This window comes from Rana temporaria, chromosome 1 (assembly GCF_905171775.1).
Source record: "Rana temporaria chromosome 1, aRanTem1.1, whole genome shotgun sequence".
Lineage (NCBI taxonomy): Eukaryota > Metazoa > Chordata > Amphibia > Anura > Ranidae > Rana > Rana temporaria.
The window spans coordinates 633,539,131-633,560,998 of NC_053489.1; the positions used below are offsets into that span (position 1 = coordinate 633,539,131).

Below are 21,868 nucleotides of genomic sequence, written 5' to 3' on the forward strand. Positions count from 1 at the left end.
TAAGAAATATGTTTTTTGCCTTATTATCTTCCTTAAATCATATTGCTAGTTGCATATTGTATTTGTTTGTAGCCTAAATACTCTAATTTACTCTTAAAACTGTAATTTTGTAACTTTTGGAAATGCCAGTAAAAATTTGGACGTAAGTTTTGGGTGTTGTGTCAGTAAATTTCAATCTGGTAGGTTGGCAACACTGAGTGCAAGGGTCTGCCTAATTGCATACAAATTAAAAGTTTAAACATTTCCCTAAAAGGTAAGCGTTTAAAAAGTGTTTTCTGTAGATACTGTAAAAATCTCCTAAACATGCACTGTTGAGGTGATATTCACATTGGCTCCAACTAATGATGTCACTGCCACCAGTGTAATAGCTCTGCATTCCCAGTACACTGTGTGTGTGCCCAGATTGCAGAGAGTGCTGTGCCACAATTGCAATGCCCATGTGCATGAATGGGAGTGGCATCATTGCAGCCTGGGCATTCAAATGGCCAGAGAGCACAAACCCGGAAGGAAGACCGGTGAAGATGGAAGTGCTGGGAGCAGTGACAGCTCAGCATTCAAAGGCTCTGTTTGAAAAAGGTCATAATGTGGTACATATTAGCACATTATAGCATAAACCTACAGGGGTCCATTTACAAAAAAAAATTCTATCTTGTTTACAACTAACCCCCCATAGCGCCCCCGCCGCTTCCCAGTGGCTTACGTTGCCGATCGATGAGCCCAGGAAACCATCCGGTGCCGGCAGTGTCTTGCCATAGAGATAAGTGATGGCAAGATGGTCACCGCTCATCTTTATGCCCTTGGAGGACTGGAGCGGCGTCATGGTGTAATTTCCGGTCCACAGGCCATGTAAACATGGTTTAGTTTTTGTTGTTTTTTAGACTCCAGATCTCTCCATAAAGAGGACCTGTCATGCTGTTTTGTTACCACAAGGGATGTTTACGTTCCTTGCGATAGCAATAAAAGTGATCATTTTATTTTTTTAAGGGACAGTGTAAAAATTAAAAACATTAAAAAAAAAAAACTTTTTTAAGCGCCCCATCCCCACGTGCCCATAGTGAACGCATATGTAGGTCATGCTCACAAATGTAAATGGTGTTTGCACCACACATGTGAGGTATTGTGAAATTTTTGAGTAAAGCCTCAGATATTAGATCCTACAATTAAGGTATAAAAAGTACCATCATCCAAAATGTTTATAAAACGCAACTAGTAGAGGACCTTTAATCTATGAGGCGAACACCATTACCAGATATCTCTTTTTTGGAGAAACCTACGAGTAATTGTATACTGTAAGGTCAATTTCCAGTTTTATTGGTATATTGATTTTGTTTAATTGTATGCTTTTTATATGTAATAAATTATGGGGCAGATCCACATACAATTGCGTGGACGCAGCGTATGTGAGATACGCTACGCCGCTGTAACTTACTTTGCAAATCTTTGAATCCTGAAAGAATTTGCACCGTAAGTTACGGTGGCGTAGTGTATCTCTCGCGGCGTAAGGGCAGGGAATTCAAATGCGGCGAGTAGGGGGAGTGTTTCATTTAAATGAAGCGCGTCCCCGCGCCAAACGAACTGCACATGCCCCGTCCGTCAAAAGTCCCAGGGTGCATTGCTCCAAATGACGTCGCAAGGACGTCATTGTTTTCGACTTGAACATAAATGGCGTCCAGCCCTATTCACGGACGACTTACGCAAACGACGTTAAATTTTCAAAATTATACACGGGAACGACGGCCATACTTAACATTGAGTACGCCACTAGATAGCAGCTTTAAAAAGCCGAACGGAAACGACGTAAAAGAATGCGACGGCCGCTCGTACGTTCGTGGATCGTCGGAAATAGCTAATTTGCATACTCGACGCGGATTACGACGTGAAAGCCACCCAGCGGCCGCCGGAAAATTGCATCTTAGATCCGACGGCGTACTAAGGCGTACGCCTGTCGGATCTAAGGCCCCATACACACGATAGAATCCATCCGCTGAAAAATCCCAGCGAATGGGTTTCAGCGGATAGATCCTATGGTGTGTACACTCCAGCGGATCTTTTTCCGCGGATATTTATCCCCTGGGATGGATTCCAGCAGATAAATATTTGCTGACATGCTAAACAAATTTATCCGCTGGAATCCATCCCAACGGATGGATCCGCTGGTCTGTATAGACTCACCGGATCCATCCGTCCGAAGGGATCCCCCGCATGCGTCGTAATGATTCGACGCATGCGTGGAATTCCTTATATGACAGCGTCGCGCACGTCGCCGCGTCATAATCGCGGCGACGGCGCGACACGTCATCGCCAGAGGATTTCGGCGCGATGGTGAGTACACTCCATCGCATGGAAATCCGCTCAAATCCTCGAGAGGATTTATCCGCGGAAACGGTCCGCTGGACCGTATTCGCGGATAAATCCTCTCGTGTGTATGGGGCCTAACACAGATGTCGTTGTATCTTGTTTGGTGGATACCAAAACAAAGATATGACGCGCAAAATGTGAAATTACGCAGCGTATCAACAGATACACCGGCGTAATTTCTTTGAGGATCTGCCCCAATATTTTTATTAAAGTTGATTGTCTGTCTATCAGTACAAGAATAGTCCATAAGCAATTTTCCTTTGGTTTGAGTGTGTGAGGGGACAGCCTCAACAACTGTCTGCACCCTCTTTCCTCCCCTTCACCACACTTGTGAGGTATTGCCGCAAATGTCTGAGCAAAAATTCTAGCACTACACCTCCTTTGTAACTCTAAACTGGTAACCTGTAGAAATTTCTAAAGCGTTGTCCTTGGAGATTTTTAAGTACCATAATTTGGCGCCATTCCATGAGTGAGTGCAATTTTAAAGCATTACATGTTAGGTATCTATTTACACGGTGTAACATTATCTTTCATAATATTCAAAAGTTGGGGTATATATATAGGCCCGGATTCACAAAGAACTTACGCCAACGTATCTCGAGATACGCCGCGTAAGTGCAAATATGCGCCGTCGTATCTGTGCGCCATGCCCACAAAACTAGATACACCTGAAATTAGGCTTCATTCGACCAACGTAACTTTCCTACGCCGGCGTATAGTGGGCTCATAGTTACGCTGGCCGCAAAGGCGCTCCCATTGATTTCCTATTCAAATATGGAAATGAGGGAGATACGTCGATTCACGAACGTACTTGCGCCCGGCGCATAATATATGCGGTTTGCGTAAGTCGTACGTCTAGCGTAAAGTTATTCCCCATATATGAGGCGCAACTCATGCTAAGGTATGGATCAGGGAACACAGCCCTCGTATTTTACGTCGTTTACGTTGTACGTGAATAGGGCTGGGCGTAGGTTACGTTCACGTCGTAGGCAGTGATCCGTCGTATCTTAGGGAGTAGTTCCATTCGTTTTTAAGTACTTGTATGGGAGGGAGCTGCGGTGGCTCAACGCGATTGGCAGGGGGGGTTCGGATCCCGGTCTCAGCTACATGTGAATTGAGTTTGGTGGTCTCAGCCCGGCTCCCGGTGGGTGTGCTATGCGAGGTAAGCCTGCACTTAGTACGCCCACCCCCCTCCCACAAAAACCACCACACTTACACATGCACTCGAAATTGGGTTAACATGCACGCACTTTGACCACGCGGTCTCTAAAAAGAGAGGCGAAGGACTAATGGGGCTGGTTAAGCGGGCTAGATCCTCTCACTCCCTTATAGGGAGTCCCTCTGCCCCGTTGGGCTTCAAAGCGGAGCAGGTAGGGCGGGCTGTGTGGGAGGACCCCCTCACACACCCACCATTGCCACCCGGGGGAAGGAAGAAAGGTGGCAGATTGCCTCTGGGGGAGGCCTGCCTACTCCCAACTCCTGCAGTCCGGCTCCTCAGTACACGCAAAAAAAAAAAAAGTAAAAGTACTTGTATGGCACTCAGCCCATCATTTGCATGGGGTCACGCCTCATTAGCATGGCTCATGCCCACTTCCACCTACGCCGGCTTACGCCGAGGGAACCCAGCGCAGTTTGGGAGGCAAGTGCTATGTGAATTCGGTGCTTGCCTCTCTGCGCTACGTCGGCGTAGCGTATATTGGATACGCTACGCCGGCATAAATATGCGCCAATGTATGTGAATCCGGGCCATGATGTTTATTTTTTCAATTCCTTAAAAGTATATTTTTTCCCCAAAAAATTGCGTTTAAAAAACGTCTGCGCAAAAACTGTGTGAAATTAAAAAGATTGCAAAATACGGGCCTAAGCCCCAACACCGATTAACTCTGCATACTCACTTTATCCTGTGCCAGGAGCCTCTATGCATCAAAAAACATACAATTACCACTACCGGAACATACTGACCCTAGAAAATATTTCAGAGCTAAGTAATAATCACAAGTATGCGGTACAAACAACTTTCCATTGTGTAGGACCTCTAATGATCTCCTTTAAATTAAATGCATGAATGATGAAATGATCTTATGCTATATGATATTGATAATAGCAGTTCAAACGTCTGGTAAAATATAAATCTATATATTAATGTGTAAAAAGAGCTGTGCAAAAAAGAGAAAATTATTTTTACACTAAACTGTTGCAAGATGTCGGGAATTGAGATTTTGGCTGTCCAAAGACAATAGAAAGCAATTAAAGTAGAGACATGTTCTACCTACCCTTAGGGCATCAATTCCTCAGAGCCCATACATTATGAAAATTGACCCTGTCAAGTCAGCATGTTAATGTCAATGAGGAGAGAGTGAGTGGGACAGGCAGGCACCACCAGGACTGCAAATATCCATAGAGGAGAACAATAGAGACGGTGAAACAAATTCTAACCCACCTGATCGATTTTCACCCTGAAAAATTGTGAGTACTGGCCACTGTAGACTAGAGATGTCTTCTCAAATCTACTGTATATACTTGAGTATAAGCCGACCCGAATATAAGCCGAGGCACCTAATTTTACCACAAAAAAATGGGAAAACGTATTGACTCGAGTATAAGCCTAGGGTGTGTATCTGCATGCCTCACTGTGTCCATGTTAGGGTGACCACATGTCCCGGATTGCCTGGGACAGTCCCGCATTTTGCACGTCTGTCCCGGGCACATTCATTCCAGGACAATACAGTGTCCCGGAATGAAACTGACACAGCCACCCTCCCCGGGCCAATCTGATACCTTCAAAAAAGGCCGCAACATCACCGCTTTACTCACTGACAGTACTTGTCCTGGCCAGGAATGCCTGGAGAAGCACAATCCCACCCCCTGCTTGTGATTGGAGAAATCATAAATCCTGTCTCTTGTGTCCAATCACTGTGCTGTGATTCGTTACAGCACAAGCTGATTTCTGGGAAGGGAGGGTGTCCCTGAACGGTAGTTTGGAAATGTGGTCACCCTAGTCCATGTGCATGCCTCACTGTGTCCATGTGCATGCCTCACTGTGTCCATGCCTCACTGTGCCCATACCTCACTGTGCCCATACCTCACTGTGCCCATGCCTCACTGTGCCCATGCCTCACTGTGCCCATGCCTCACTGTGCCCATGCCTCACTGTGTCCATGCCTCACTGTGCCCATGCCTCACTGTGCCCATGACTGACGTTTAACATGGGAGTCTATGGAAGGGGTACCCGGCTTTGAAAAATCGGTGCTCCCCAACCGTAGGTCCCCCAGACAACAAACTTTGCACACTTGTAGATGAGAAATGAGGCTAGTTCCGGGTCCAGGGGACCTGTGTCCCCAAGATCACTGGAGAAATTACCGTTTAACATGGGAGTCTATGGAAGGGGTGCCCGGTTTGAAAAATCGGTGCTCCCCGGCCGTTGGTCCCCCAGACAACAAACTTTGCACACTTGTAGAGTGGGGCTACATGTGTGCCAAGTTTGGGGTTCAGGGGACCTACGGCTGGCTGGCACCGGGTCCCCAAAGTCCAGAAGATTAGGCGCAAAAAGGTGACTCGAGTATAAGCCGAGGGGGGCATTTTCAGCACAAAAAAATGTGCTAAAAAACTCGGCTTATACTCGAGTATATACAGTACATTTTTCCTAGAGCCTTCTGAGGTTTATAGCGTCCTAAAGATATGTTACTTGTTATCTGAGACAACTTTATAAAGCTACAGAAAATGTACTTTTGACTTGGCCTGCTGTTTTTTGTTTATTCTAGTAGAAGAGGGGCTTATGTTATTTCTAAATTTACGATATACACATGACACATGGACGGATTTTTCGTTGGAAAAAAATCGGATGTTTTTTTCGACAGAACTCGGCTCAAGCTGTCTTGCATACACACGGTCACACCAAATTCTTACCGTCAAGAACGCGGTGACATTCAACAAAAAAAAAAATATTAAGTTCAATGCTTCCGATCATGCGTAGAATTGTTTCTGAGCATGCATGGTTTCCGTCGGAAAAATAGAGAACATGTTCTCTATCTAACTCTGTCGGAATTTCGGATGGAAAAAGTCAGATGGGGCACACACACACGGTCGGAATATCCGATGAAAACCTCCCATCTGACTTTTTCCATCGGAAATTCCGACCGTGTGTACAGGGCATTACACATCTGAAGCGTGTGAGCCTTCCAGCCTTTCGTTTAGGGTCGATTGGAGAGGGATTAGAACATCTGCCAGGTTTTTGTTGCTGTCTGTGCCTCCGTTAAGGAGATTCACCCTCTCTATTTGTCCTATTTACCATTGTAATGTTTGGGGGACCAGCTTGATCGCAGGACACAGGCTTCTTAAATCAAAACTGTGGTTTATTAAACTTAAATGGCTTAGCAGCAGCAAAAACAAAAGAAATAACAGTCTCACCGACTTGTACAGCTCAGAACTGCTATCGCAGTTAAACAGTCCTTCCAGGTAAGTCCTTCAGTAGCAGGTTTTTAGGCAGGACACTGCCAAGTCCTTTCACAGCTTTTCACAGCTTTTCATAGCTTCCACAGCTTTCCTTGTCCACCATTCACCATGCATTGGACTCTCCTACACTCCTTCCCTCTCACCTGCACTTCCTGTCTGCTTTAAACTACTTCCTTGGACAGGTGCATTAACCCTTTCCGTTCCCTTAAAGGCACCACAGTCCAAACAGAGGGGAAATATAACGTCCTTCCAGGACCCAGCCATGGCGTCCTGTACACCATTTACCAAGAAAATCCAGAATTTTAGTTTGTCCGCAGAACAATAATAGAAGGATAATCTTCCATTGGGGACATAAGTTCTGGATTCCCTCTTTTTGGAAGCATTTCTTCTCACTTCCTGTTTCGACAATGTGACAGGAAGTAAAAGGAAATCTCCCAAATGGGACATACATGGAGAAAAAACTGACAGATGTTATAACCAGGGCTCAAGTCCTGCGGGAACGCATGGGAACGGAGTTCCTGCACTTTTTTCACAGCAGGAACTCAGTTCCCTTTGCAGGACTAGAGCAGCCGAGAGCAGCCGAAATGCCGAGCCAAACCTTCACTAAGCGGCGATGCCCAGCTCGAGTCACTGTCGGGGCAGGCGAACCTTAGTAATCCTTTATGTTACTGGCCGCTTCCTGTATATGGATTCATCGGGTAGTGTGCGGGTATTCCGTCACTTCCTCGATGCCGCAATGTCTCCTGGGAGCTTTTGTCATTGTTCCCAGGAGACATTGCGGAGGTCTGCCGCGAGTTATCGCGGGATTTAGAAAGAACTTGCGGTATAATAATTATGCATATGAGCGTATCATTTTTTTTTTTGGTGGGGGAGTGATCTTGGGTGGGAGTTCCCACACTTTTTTCCCCAGGACTTGACCCCTGGTTATAACCCTCCCTTGCTCAACATAAAAGGAACAAAAATAAGTTGGGTCTACTTTAAAGGCTTTTCACTTATTATTCTACTAGTGTCAAAACTGAATTAACGTGGTTGTAAACCCTTACATAAACCAAGTAAAGTGACTGGCCTCCTACATAAGTTATACCTGTTTATCTACAGCTCTCTCTTTTCAAAAGCTGTTAAAAGTGTACAGTTTACACAGCATTATCTGAGCTCTAGCAGGCAGGGGGTTGGACCTGATGTTACACACGGTACAACACTGAGCAGGCTGCTGAGTGTAATATGAGACATGTGTGGAGGGTTTGGACAAACCCCCTCTACACAGTCTCATAGGGTAAGGTGACCAGATTTTTTAAATGAAATCCGGGGACATATTTTTTCTTTACTAGTAATGGCAACAATCAGCGACTCTCTGCCCATCGCCGCCCGCCTCACAGCCTCTCAAGTCTTACTCTTCGGGCCCCGGCTACTACTGGATGGGGAGCGGAGGAAGATCACTCTGCCAAGGAAGGCAAGGAGATAGGCAGGTGGCTGGCCAGGATTTGAGCCAAGGCAGAAGAACATGCGAGCGAAGCTGAATGGGCATGCGCCCGAAACTGAAGAAATATTCCCTCCGCTCCGACCAGCACATGATCATCAGAAAGGGGCACAGATAATGGAAAAAATACAACCCCCCTATGCTAGTAGGCGCGGGTGTGTAATCAATTTTTTTTATTTTAATTCTGCACGGATTGTCCTTAAAAATTGCCCCTGCCCCCTATTAAATCCAATCTGGGGACAAAACCAGGGACAGACTTGGTCCGGGGACAGTGTCCTCAATCAGGGGACTGTCCCCTGAAACTGGGGATGTCTGGTCACCCTATCATAGGGAAGCATGCACAGCTAAGGCTGTCAATTGGTCTTTGGGAAGAGTCTGATGTGCTTTACCTGTTCTTAGTACACCCTGGGAGGATTCTTAGGTAGCTACTCCAGTCCAGATTTGAAACACCATTGATACAAGAAGTTTCATCCTTTGGAGTGAGCTGTTTCCTCTTTATATGAAATTACCCAAGATGTTTTGATGCCAAGATTGGACATAGTTCTCCGTCTGCACTTGTGACCTGGATACCTTTACAGATCCTTCCGCAGGATTCCTTATCTGAATATCTGATGAGCCTTTTTTGACCTTTTAGGTCATTTCTGGAGGTGAGCGGCCAATTCATAAATTTAATAGTCGATGTTTGGGTTGATGTTTTGCCTTGTTTCTTCTTCTATCAAGTTATCCCTGTGAGCTTTTTACAGAGGTATATAGAGATATGAACTGATCCCTATGAATTTTCTCTACAGTATCTCAACTGATCCCCACCATTGGGCTTTTGGTTATATTTCTTTATATTTATCTTTATTTTTATGTTTGGATACTCATAATTTTTATTCTTTAATATATATTATCTTATGGCACGTTAATAAGCGCACCACTCTTATCTTTTCTTTTTACATAAGGCTGTCAATTGCATTCAACTGCAGCCTGCAACCCTGCTGGGAAGCCATAGTCCATTCTGAATAATGTCTGAAACCCGGATGCATGATTCCAAACCCAAACTGTCCGGGGGAATCCTGGGCAGATAGCAACCCTATGTTAACCCTTTCCCAGCCAGTTTTGAGCGGGCGCAATTTTAAAGTGTGACATGTTGGGTATGAATTTACTCGGCATAACATCATCTTTCACAATATAAAATAAAAATTGGGATAACTTTACCGGTGTCTTATTTTTTAATTCAATTTTTTAATTTTTTTTCCCCCAAAAAATTGCGCTTGTAAGGCCAGTGCGCAAATATGGTGTGACAGAAAATATTTTAACGACCGCCATTTCATTCTCTAGGGTGTCTGAAAAAAACAAACATATAGGGCCAGATTCACGTAGCTCAGCGGATCTATAGATCCGCTCGATCTACGTGAATTAAGATCCGCTCCCGCAAGTTTAGGAGGCAAGTGGCTAATTCACAAACCACTTACCTCCAAACTTGCGACGGCGGATCCTAAATCCCCCGGCGGAATTCAAATTCCGCGGCTAGGGGAGTGTACTATTTAAATCAGGCGCGTTCCCGCGCCGATTTAAATGCGCATGCGCCGTCCGGGGAATTTCCCGGCGTGCATTGCTCCCACTGACGTCACTAGGACGTCAGTGGTTGCGACGTGAGCGGGACTTGCGACGCGCGTGTTCGTGAATCGGCGTACGCAAACGACGTAGGAAAATTCAAATTCGACGCGGGAACGCCGGCTATACTTAACATTGGCTGCGCCTGATAAAAGAAGGGGTAAGTATACAACGGAAAACCGCTACGGAAACGACGTAAGAACACTGCGACGGGTCCGCATACGTTCGTGAATTTGCGTATCTCGCTGATTTACATATTATTTATCGTAAATCAGCGGGAACGTCCCCGGCGCCATTTTTAAATTGAAAAAAAGATCCGACAGTGTAACGCATTGTAACACTGTCGGATCTAGCCCTATCTATGCGTAACTGATTCTATGAATCAGGCGCATAGATAGGACCAGTGTACGTCAGAGATACGATGGTGTATCTGTAGATACACCGTCGTATCTCTTTGTGAATCGGCCCCATAATGTTTGGAGGTTCTAAGTCATTTTCTAGCAAAAACATTTAAATTATTTTTACTTGTAACAGCAAAGATAAAAAATAGGCTTAAAGTGGAGTTGCACCCCAAAATGGAATTTCCGCTTTTCGGACCCCCCTCTGGTGTCACATTTGGCACCTTTCAGGGGGAGGGGCAAAGATGGCGGCGCCTCCACCTGAGAGCCGAGGGATCGGCTTCGGCTTCAGGTGCCGACAAGGTGGGCAGGTAAGTGTCCATATTTTAAAAGTCATCAGAAAAAAATTGGGCGGAACTCCGCTTTAAGTGGTTGTAGAAACACAAAAAATTGACTGGTCATGAAGGGGGATAAATCATCAAGTCAAGTGGTTAATGAATGCTGGGTTGCTTTATTATTTTTTTGGTGTTATTATGAGCCTCAGTGTAGTGTTTCCATTCTCAGTGGAGAGGAGAGCAGACTGTGTGTCTCCCCCCCCATCACTGGCTATATTCTCAGCCTGTACAGATCTCTTCACACAAGTGACCTCCCTGACTCCTCCCCCTCCCCGGAACTCTGCTGCCAGCGCCCCGTTCCCGGCGGACGAGTTTCTCCTCTGCACACGTGATGACGTGGAGGTGTAAACATGGCGGCGGACATCACTCTGCTGTTCAGAGCCAGTGTGAAGACTGTGAAAACCCGCAATAAGGCGCTCGGGGTGTCCCTGCCGGAGACAGACATACTGAGGAAGAACCGGCCCCGGGGGACCTTCAGTGCCAGAGCCCGGGATGTGGTGAGTGCGGGCTGGGGGCAGAAAAGGGGACCTGTCAAAGCCAGCTGTTGTGGAACTACAACTCCCAGCGTGCCCTGACAGCTTATACTGGGAGCTGAAGAGCCTCCCTTCATCATGGGTGAGGAAAGGGGAGAGCACCGACCATCTCACGGCTGCTGGGGAACCACAACTCCCAGCATGTCCTCACATCTGCTGACCTTCCATCATATGCTGGGTGTGTATAGCATTGATTGCCCCCTATAGACTTGTCCTTCCAACTGACAGCTTCCGCCGGGACTCATCCTTCCAGCTGACACCTTTCGCCGGGACTCGTCTTTTAGCTGACAGCTTCCGCCGGGACTCATCCCTCCAGCTGACAGCTTCCGCCGGGACTCATCCCTCCAGCTGACAGCTTCCGCCGGGACTCATCCCTCCAGCTGACAGCTTCCGCCGGGAGTCATCCTTCCAGCTGACAGCTTCCGCCGGGAGTCATCCTTCCAGCTGACAGCTTCCGCCGGGACTCGTCCTTCCAGCTGACAGCTTCCGCCGGGACTCGTCCTTCCAGCTGACAGCTTCCGCCGGGACTCGTCCTTCCAGCTGACAGCTTCCGCCGGGACTCGTCCTTCCAGCTGACAGCTTCCGCCGGGACTCGTCCTTCCAGCTGACAGCTTCCGCCGGGACTCGTCCTTCCAGCTGACAGCTTCCGCCGGGACTCGTCCTTCCAGCTGACAGCTTCCGCCGGGACTCGTCCTTCCAGCTGACAGCTTCCGCCGGGACTCATGCCCTTCCAGCTGACAGCTTCCGCCGGGACTCATGCCCTTCCACCTGACAGCTTCCGCCGGGACTCATGCCCTTCCACCTGACAGCTTCCGCCGGGACTCATGCCCTTCCGCCGGGACTCATGCCCTTCCAGCTGACAGCTTCCGCCGGGACTCATGCCCTTCCAGCTGACAGCTTCCGCCGGGACTCATGCCCTTCCAGCTGACAGCTTCCGCCGGGACTCATGCCCTTCCAGCTGACAGCTTCCGCCGGGACTCATGCCCTTCCACCTGACAGCTTCCGCCGGGACTCATGCCCTTCCGCCGGGACTCATGCCCTTCCGCCGGGACTCATGCCCTTCCGCCGGGACTCATGCCCTTCCGCCGGGACTCATGCCCTTCCGCCGGGACTCGTCCTTCCAGCTGACAGTTTCCGCCGGGACTCATGCCCTTCCAGCTGACAGCTTCCGCCGGGACTCATGCCCTTCCGCCGGGACTCATGCCCTTCCAGCTGACAGCTTCCGCCGGGACTCGTCCTTCCAGCTGACAGCTTCCGCCGGGACTCGTCCTTCCAGCTGACAGCTTCCGCCGGGACTCATGCCCTTCCAGCTGACAGCTTCCGCCGGGACTCATGCCCTTCCAGCTGACAGCTTCCGCCGGGACTCATGCCCTTCCAGCTGACAGCTTCCGCCGGGACTCATGTCCTTCCAGCTGACAGCTTCCGCCGGGACTCATGTCCTTCCAGCTGACAGCTTCCGCCGGGACTCATGTCCTTCCAGCTGACAGCTTCCGCCGGGACTCATGTCCTTCCAGCTGACAGCTTCCGCCGGGACTCATGTCCTTCCAGCTGACAGCTTCCGCCGGGACTCATGTCCTTCCAGCTGACAGCTTCCGCCGGGACTCATGTCCTTCCAGCTGACAGCTTCCGCCGGGACTCATGTCCTTCCAGCTGACAGCTTCCGCCGGGAGTCGTCCTTCCAGCTGACAGCTTCCGCCGGGACTCATGCCCTTCCGCCGGGACTCATGCCCTTCCGCCGGGACTCATGCCCTTCCGCCGGGACTCATGCCCTTCCAGCTGACAGCTTCCGCCGGGACTCATGCCCTTCCACCTGACAGCTTCCGCCGGGACTCATGCCCTTCCGCCGGGACTCATGCCCTTCCAGCTGACAGCTTCCGCCGGGACTCGTCCTTCCAACTGACAGCTTCCGCCGGGACTCGTCCTTCCAACTGACAGCTTCCGCCGGGACTTGTCCTTGTGACTCATCAACTTGTGGAGATGATTGAACGGATCTGATGATAAGTGGGGCTTAGTTAGAAGTACCTGTTGCTTCCCAGCTGATATAGCTCCCTCTGGTTCCATCTGCTAGGCTCCTCCCCCTTCACAGGGGAGATCGTGTCATCTAAGGTCTATATACAAGTTTTCCTGTCACTCTCCAGCTGGGGAGGAATCCCAGACGGTTCTGTTGGGATTTGTAATTCCACAACAGCTCAGAGTCATTATGAGAGTTACATTTTATAAGAGAGATGATGATATATTATATTATGCATTGTAAAGTGTAGCTTTCACTCTCTTGCTGTTGAGGAACCACAAGTCCCAGCACATCCCTTTTCTGATGGGACCTGTACTTGCACAATAGCAGATAGAGATGTAATAAAGATTATTCTTCACGTGTGATGAAAATACTGGGAGAAAGAAGATGTGAATATTATGTATTATAAAAGTGATCATTTTTTATATGGAAGAGGAGCTGTCACTACAGGTGGTGTAATCATCACAAGCCCCATTATGTCACGACAGCTTCTTCTAAAGTTTGTAAATGATAATGGATGTTCAGAGGTATCATTGTTCTTTTACGAATAATGCCCCGTACACACCATCACTTTATGTGATGAAAAAAAACGACACTTTCTGTGAAGTAAAAAATGACGTTTTTGAAACTTCAATTTTCAAAGACGAAGTTGCCTACACACCATCGTTTTTCTCACAATGATCTTGCAAAGTGAGGTTACGTTCCACCACGTTTTACCATTGAAGCTCGCTTCATAAGTAGCTTCTGGGCATGCGTGGATGAAAAAACATCTTTGAAAACGACGTTTTTTGCTACACACGGTCAATTTCTGTGAAGTAAAAAGTGCACTTTTGAAAAACGACACATAAAATTGAAGCATGCTTCAATTTTTTTGGTCGTTTTTTACAAGACATAAAACGACGTTTTCCCCCACACACAGTCAATTAAAGTGACGTTTTTAAAAACGTCATTTTTTTTCATCACATAAAGTGATGGTGTGTACGCGGCATAAGAAAGGCAACTTGTCACTTTAAAGCGTTACTGGCTTGTTCTGATGATTTCTTTCATATAATAGTTTTTTTTATGTTCCATCTGGAACTTGGCTTATAATTCTATTTGTGAACATGAACAGTATATAGTATATTCCTGGGTGTAATGTAATGATACATTTTACGTAGGTTAGTCTTAGGATGTGGACACTTCAACTGTCCCTAATTTTACACTTCAAACACGTTTACAATGAAGTCTCTGTTTAAGTCTCTGGATCTATTGAGTTTACTGTGCATACTAAGTTAGCAGTGCATGTTGTTATAATCATTTAATTTAAAGTTACTATTACTATAGAAAAAAAGACTTTATGTAAAATACTAGAATTACTTGATATCACATGCTCTTACTAAGAATTGCATGTTTTTTTCATTTTTTTTATTTATAATTAAGCTTGTAGTGGGCATGCAAAAACTAAACACTGTGGGCCAGATTCATGTAGAAATCTGGCGGCGTAACGCAGGGGTTGACAAATTTGCTTGGAATCTAGGAGCCAGGTAAAAAAGTTAGGAGCCAGAAAACGCGCCCCCGTCCCGACGAGCTTGCGCGCAGAAGCGAACACATACGTGAGCAGCCTCTGCATATGTAAACGGTGTTCAAACCACACATGTGAGGTATTGCCGCGATTGGTAGAGCGAGAGCAATAATTCTAGCCCTAGACCTTCTCTGTAACTCAAAACATGCAACCTGTAGATTTTTTTTAAACGTCGCCTATGAAGATTTTAAAGGGTAAAAGTTTGTCGGCATTCCACGAGCGGACGCAATTTTGAAGCGTGACATGTTGGGTATGAATTTACTCGGCGTAACATTATCTTTCATAATATAAAAAAAAAATGGGGATAACTTTACTGGTGTCTTATTTTTTAATGAAAAAAAGTGTCATTTTTTCAAAAAAAAAAGTGCGCTTGTAAGACCGCTGCGCAAATACGGCGTGACAGAAAGTATTGCAACGATCGCCATTTTATTCTCTAGGGTGTTAGGATAAAAAATATATATAATGTTTGGGGGTTCTAATTAGAGGGAAGAAGATGGCAGTGAAAATAGTGAAAAACAACATTAGAATTGCTGCTTAACTTGTAATACCAACGCCCACCACCAGATGGCGCCAGCTCACATCTGGTGGTAATAACCTGTAATACCAACAGCCGTAATACCAACAGATGGCCCCAGCTCAAAACTAAAAAAAAAAAAAAAAAAAAGATTATTTTTTTTTTTTTTTGCCCCCTTCCAATTCAAGTCGCCAGGACCCTATTTCTAGTCGCCATGGCGACCTGGCGCCCGGGATTTGTCGAGCCCTGGCGTAACGTATCCCATTTACGTTACACCGCCGCAAGTTTTCAGCGTAAGTGCTTGATTCACAAAGCACTTGCCTGTAAACTTGCGGCGGCGTAGCGTAAAGTCGTCCGGTGCAAGCCCGCCTAATTCAAATGGGGCGTGTATCATTTAAATTAGGCTCGTTTCCGCACCGAACGTACTGCGCTTTGAAATTTCCCGCCATGCTTTGTGCGAAATGACGTCGCCCCGACGTAATGTTTTGAACGGCGACGTGCGTTACGTCCTTTCGTATTCCCGGACGACTTACGCAAAAAAAAATTGAAATTCGACGCGGGAACGACGGCCATACTTTAACATGGGCTGTCTATTTTTACACCACCTAAATAGCAGCCGTAACTTTGCGATGGGAAAAGCCGACTATCGACGACGTAAGAGAATGAGACGAACGCGCGTACCTTCGTGGATCGCCGTAAACAGCTAATTAGCATACCCGACGTGGAAAACGACGCAAACTCCACCCAGTGGGCGCCGAAGTATTGCATCCTAAGATCCGAAGGCGTACAAAGCCGTAAGCCTGTCGGATCTTGGCCAAATGCCGTCGTATCTTTGTTTGAGAATTCTAAATAATATAAAGATACGACGCGGCAAATTTGAAAGTACGCCAGAGTATCAGCAGATACTCCGGCGTACTTTTTCTGTGAATCTGGCCCTGTAAGTGAACAAAAAAGTGCACTTGGGTTGTATCTCTGGTCCATCTCCCAAAGAAGGACCCCTCCAGGTCACAAAGGTTCCTGATGGTGGTAAGGCCCCACGTACACTGCTGCTGCTAAATGGGACGTTCAGAGGCAATTGCACACTTTTTTCAACTGTCCCTAAACTCATTCAATGTTATCTTATGAGTACATTTACACAGGGTCGTTTACTGTCGTTTTTAGGCAGTTGCGTTTATAGGCCTTTAAAAAAAAAAGGCCTATAGTTCAGACCTAAACGCGGCTAAACGTTTAGCAGCGTTTTGTTTAAAGGGATAGTTTTTGGTCATTTAAATAAAATGAAAAGATATATATATACGCAAAATGGACGTATTAAATCGTTCAGGAGAGGTTGTAAATTATCCATGTACATGAAGCCTTAGGCACACTCGGGTCCACCTAGCCAAAAGCCTGAACAGACCCTTCTGCTCATGATCAACTGAAGCCAACCGCCGAATAGTAGGTGAGGAGCTCTCCCCAAGAGTAACTTGCTAAGACAGGGGAGGAAGGAACCTGATGATCACACATCCTTCTCAAAGACTTCAGTGTATGCCCGAGGACCCACACCCTCCATCCTGAGTGAAAGGCAACACAAGCATAAGTGCAAGTGATACACTTGGAGAAAAAAATAAAATATGCAAATGGGTGCCAGTTCAGGTGCAATGGCTAGGCTTTTTGGCCTGGTGACAAAAATTGCCTTGGTATAAGCCAAAATGCCTAGCCCATGAAACATTGTGCAGGAAAGGCAGGGATGCTGTGGCCAAGGCTTGTTTTTCAGTCTGGTCCCAGACCCATAGTGATACTGGAAACACTCTCAGAGCACCACTCATGAGAGGAGCTTGACACTACGGGCTCTCAACAATCTTAGCTCATGGCCAGATCAATCGGTACTGTTCAATTAATGAGGCACTGGGAACCTCGGAATCGTCCATGTCAACAAAGTACTCCCAACCCACGCTTTTTGTGGTGCACACTCCTATTCAGTTTCTTTGCCCATCGGGTGTGTGTAACCCCAATAAGTAAAAGCCTCTACAAGGTTTAACAAATGAATATAGAACAAAACTCATTGGTTTTAAGCTTATCTCACCCAAATCAATTATGGTCAAGTCATGTGAATAACTGTCAGTTGCTTGTGCTGTAAATGGAAATGACTGGTGTCTTAACTGATTGCCTATGCAGCACCATGACAGCTGCAGATCAAACAGAGACTAGGATGGTAACTTATTTGGCTCTAAAAAGATAGGAGAATGTCGTTAGACTCTGTTATATTAACCACTTCCTAACTGTGCTATAGCCTTAAAGACCGCTACAGAGCGGCTCAGTCCTCCCAGAACCACGCCCCTTGTGCGTCTCCTGGGACACACTCTGTGATTGCTGTGTCCTTTGGACACAGCAATCACAGATCATGGTGAAGGTCCAATCACAGCGGCCCTTTACTATGTGATAAGCTGTGTCTAATCACAGCTGAACCCGGTGTAAACAGACTTAACGGTTATCACCAGAACTTTTTTCAAACGCTGTCACAGCGTGAAGAGAGCTGGTAACCGCTTTGCAGGCTCTTCGGCAGCGGTAACATTCATTTAAATGGGCAGGAGGGGTGGAGGAGCGGTATACACCGCTCCAAAGATGCTGCTTGCAAGACTTTTTTTTAACGTCCTGCCAGCTCACCGTCTCAGTGTGAAAGCACTCGGCATTCATACTGAGACTGCAGGGGAGCCGTTTTTGCAGACACTTTACAGGCGCTATTTTTAGCCCAAAAGCGCCTGAAAAACGCCCCAGTGTGAAAGGGGTCTAACTGTTAGATTTTCTGAGATGAAGGGCAGGGAAAAAAAAAAAGGCTGCCTAATATATCGGCCCAAAAAAATCGGTATCATATATATTTCTAAATATCTGCATCAGCCAGAGAAAAACCCATATCCGTCGACCTCTAGTTCCCGCATCGCACCAGTGTGAACCTCAGATGTGGTGTTTAGTCATTACTGAAGTGAAGTGTATGTAGAAGGAATTTGAAAACAATATTTTATTTCAACTAGAAAATGCATTTCCTGCAGAAAATGTGTGGGGATGCTGAATTGCTAAGCCCACACCAAAGCCATTCACCATAACCACTACACTATGTTTAAGACATACAAGCAGTGTTCCTTCAGTACTTATAAAGCCTCTCTTTAAAGGGGTTGTAAAGGTAAAAAAAAAAAATCCCTAAATAGCTTCCTTTACCTTAGTGCAGTCCTCCTTCACTTACTTCATCCTTCCATTTTGCTTTTAAATGTCCTTATTTCTTCTGAGAAATCCTCACTTCCTGTTCTTCTGTCTGTAACTCACCACCGTAATGCAAGGCTTTTTCCCTGGTGTGGAGAAAGCCTCTTGAGGGGGGAGGGGGCGAGCAGGACGCCCACTAACACACAGCTCCTTTCTCTATCTGCAAAGTAGAGTGTCCTGGCTTGCCCCCTCCCCCCTCAAGAGGTTTTCTCCACACCAGGGAGAAAGCCTTGCATTACTGTGTGGAGTTACAGACAGAAGAACAGGAAGTGAGCATTTCTCCGAAGAAATAAGGACATTTAAAAGCAAAATGGAAGGATGAGGTAAGTGAAGGGGGACTGCACTAAGGTAAAGGAAGCTATTTAGGGAAAAATAAATTGTACCTTTACAACCCCTTTAAGGAAGGCGGTCCCATAGAAGTCTATAGAGCTGTAATGTTTTGGCATTGCCAGGATGTAAACAATTACCAGACTGATGCCATCGGATTAAGGTAAGTATCTGTGGAAGGGAACAGTTTTACATAAGGTTTGTTTTTTAAGTGCACTTTAATGTAATTTGTCCAAATAGAAAGTGGAATGTGCCATTGATGACAAGGTTTTGAAAGGGCATGCTCCAGGGCGGGCATCCTTAGTAACAAGCATGTGCCTCTCATAAAAGGGATTTTAAGAAGAGTAAAATGAGGCTTTGCATTGTGCAGGAAGCAATATCACTGCATCACAAATTCTCGATGAGAACCATATTAACTGCTGATCAGCTGATACTGCTCAGCATCATTAGAGGAGAAAAAATTTGCAGACAGGATGTCTTAAAAAGGAAAGATGTAGTGGTTCCGGGGGGGACATCAAAGTCAAATAAAATCCTCTACTTAATCAGGTCCCACTTGAGATTTAATTTGAAACATAAGGCACACATGGGCCTATTCACAGACAATTTAATGTGATTAGTCATACAAGAGCTCTGAAAACTGTCCATCATATAGGAACATAGCTGGCTTTTAAACCGTTTTAAAGGGATGGCGAGAGACTAGCTGTCTATTATTATTATTATTATTATTATTATTATTATTATTATTATTTTATTTTATTTTTTTATATAAATTATGTACATTCATAGAGGTAGAAATTCCAGTCTATTCTGTTTTTTGAGAGAATAAAAACAAAATAAAACATTGCCGTTATCTTAAAGCGGGAGTTCACCCAATGTTGTTTTTTTTTTTCTCTTTTCTCCTTAGATGGATGCTCGTTTTGTCTAGGGGAATCGGCTATTTGTTTTAAAATATGAGCCGTACTTACCGTTTTCGAGATGCATCTTCTCCGTCGCTTCTGCGTATGGGTCTTCGGGAGCGGGCGTTCCTTCTTGATTGACAGTCTTCCGAGAGGCTTCCGACGGTCGCATCCATCGCGTCACTCGTAGCCGAAAGAAGCCGAACGTCGGTGCGGCTCTATACTGCGCCTGCGCACCGACGTTCGGCTTCTTTCGGAAAATCGTGACGCGATGGATGCGACCGTCGGAAGCCTCTCGGAAGACTGTCAATCAAAATAGGAACGCCCAGTCCCGCAGCCCATACCCGGAAGCGGCGGAGAAGATGCATCTCGTAAACGGTAAGTACAGCTCATATTTTGAAAAAACTAGCCGATTCCCCTAGACAAAACGAGCATCCATCTAAGGGGAAAAAGTCTTATGTACGGGTGAACCCCCGCTTTAAAGTGATCGTAAAGTAATTTTTTTAACTTGTACCTACAGGTAAGTCTATAATGAGGCTTGCCTGTAGACACAGTGAATAATATATTTAAGCCTAGGTTCACATTGGAGTGATTTGTCATGCGATTTGAGAGATCAAATCGCATGACAAGTCGCAGCCTATTGGCGGCAATGGCACTGTTCCAATCGGTGCGACACCGATTTTGCGGCACCGCACCGATTTGCAAAAGTAGTTCTTGCACTACTTTTGCAGATTTCAGGTGCGATTTCTATAGACATCTGTGCATGAAGCCACACAAATGTCTATCAAGTAGCACCTGAAATCGCTCTGACCTTGCTTCAAGTAAAGTAGCACGATTTCAAAGTAGCATCAATGTGAACCAGGGCTTAAAGTTGCGGTGTTTAGGAGATATTCACACTGGATGCAGCCCTTGTTGTCACTGTATGCCGGACCTTTAGGCTGGGTTCACACTGGTGCTCTGTGCGAGATTGCATGTGATTCACACCACACTGCAGTGCAAATCACGTGCAATGGGATTGTAGCCATACAGATAGTATGGCTGATATCGCACCGCATTTGGACCAAACACGCACAGGGCCCTTTTTATGATCTGCACCAGAATCGGATCGCATGGGTGTTCACACCCAATGCGATCCATGTCCGAACTGTCAGTTCGCAGTGCGATATGCGAGCTGAAATGGGGGTGTCATTAATGTTGTATGACACTCCCTAGCAGTTCGCGTATGGCAGTGTAAACTGCCTTGCGATGCGGGAACCCGCAGTGGATTCGCAGGCTTCCCGCATCGCACTAGCGTGAACCCAGCCTCAGAGCTCCATGCCGCAGCCGAGGGCTCCCACATGCATGCGTGGAAGTGACTACATTGTGGCCCTCGTCCACTCATACAGCTCGGAGCCCACGAACCTGGAAGGTAGACTAGGGGAAGATGGAAGCTATGCCAGTGGTGCCAGAATTCCGCTGGAGGGCTTTGTTCTGAGGTAAGTATTTCATAATTTGCTAGTATGCGATGCACATTATGCCATTACCTATCCTATTTTTAAGCTGCAGTTTACTACTGCTTTAAGTTGGAATGGTGGCGATCTGCTCTTGTGCATAATGTGCAGATAAGCACAGCATACTAAATGTCTACACATACCCACCCTTGCTGAGTTGCATCGGCCAGCTAGATGACAGGGAATGTGTTTTTTGGTAAAAAAAAGAGAGACATGCAAAGTTTAAAGTGGAGCTAAAGTCCCGCTGTAAAAAACAGCGAGAAGGCAGGCTTTTATTGCAGAAAAGACATACACTGTCTCTTATGCAATAAAATGCCCTCACCTGCCCGCTCACTGTATTCTCGGGCACTGTAAACTTAGCTGCACATGGGCAACGCCATTTGCACTGCTGGGCCAGTCTCCGAATGCCTTGGATAACAGCCTCCTATGCACGTGCGGGAGTGATGTCATCCCCTGCCAGCCAGCGAAGGGGCCTGAAGACCAGCACTCAGAATAAGATGCCAGCGCTGGCACAGAACTGTTCAACAAGTAATTATGGAGACACAACCATCTCCCCGCTCTATACCTCCGTGAGACGATCGCGGGGATCCGACTCACAGGGATGGCGGCAGGGTGTCGAGCACGGCGGCGCGACCACACGGACAGGCATTTAAAGGGGACGTACAGGTACGTTGATATGCCTG

General features: G+C 46.5%; 1 protein-coding gene across 1 annotated transcript in view; it reads left to right on the forward strand.

Annotated features, from left to right (window-relative positions):
* Positions 1-10,912: 10,912 nt before the first annotated feature.
* Positions 10,913-21,868, forward strand: part of STX18 (syntaxin 18) — a 237,369-nt gene continuing 226,413 nt past the window's right edge. The window contains exon 1 of the mRNA XM_040335414.1: positions 10,913-11,116. Within this exon, the coding sequence (XP_040191348.1) occupies positions 10,970-11,116 (147 nt within the window). The 5' untranslated portion in view covers positions 10,913-10,969. The remainder of the gene's footprint in view (positions 11,117-21,868) is intronic.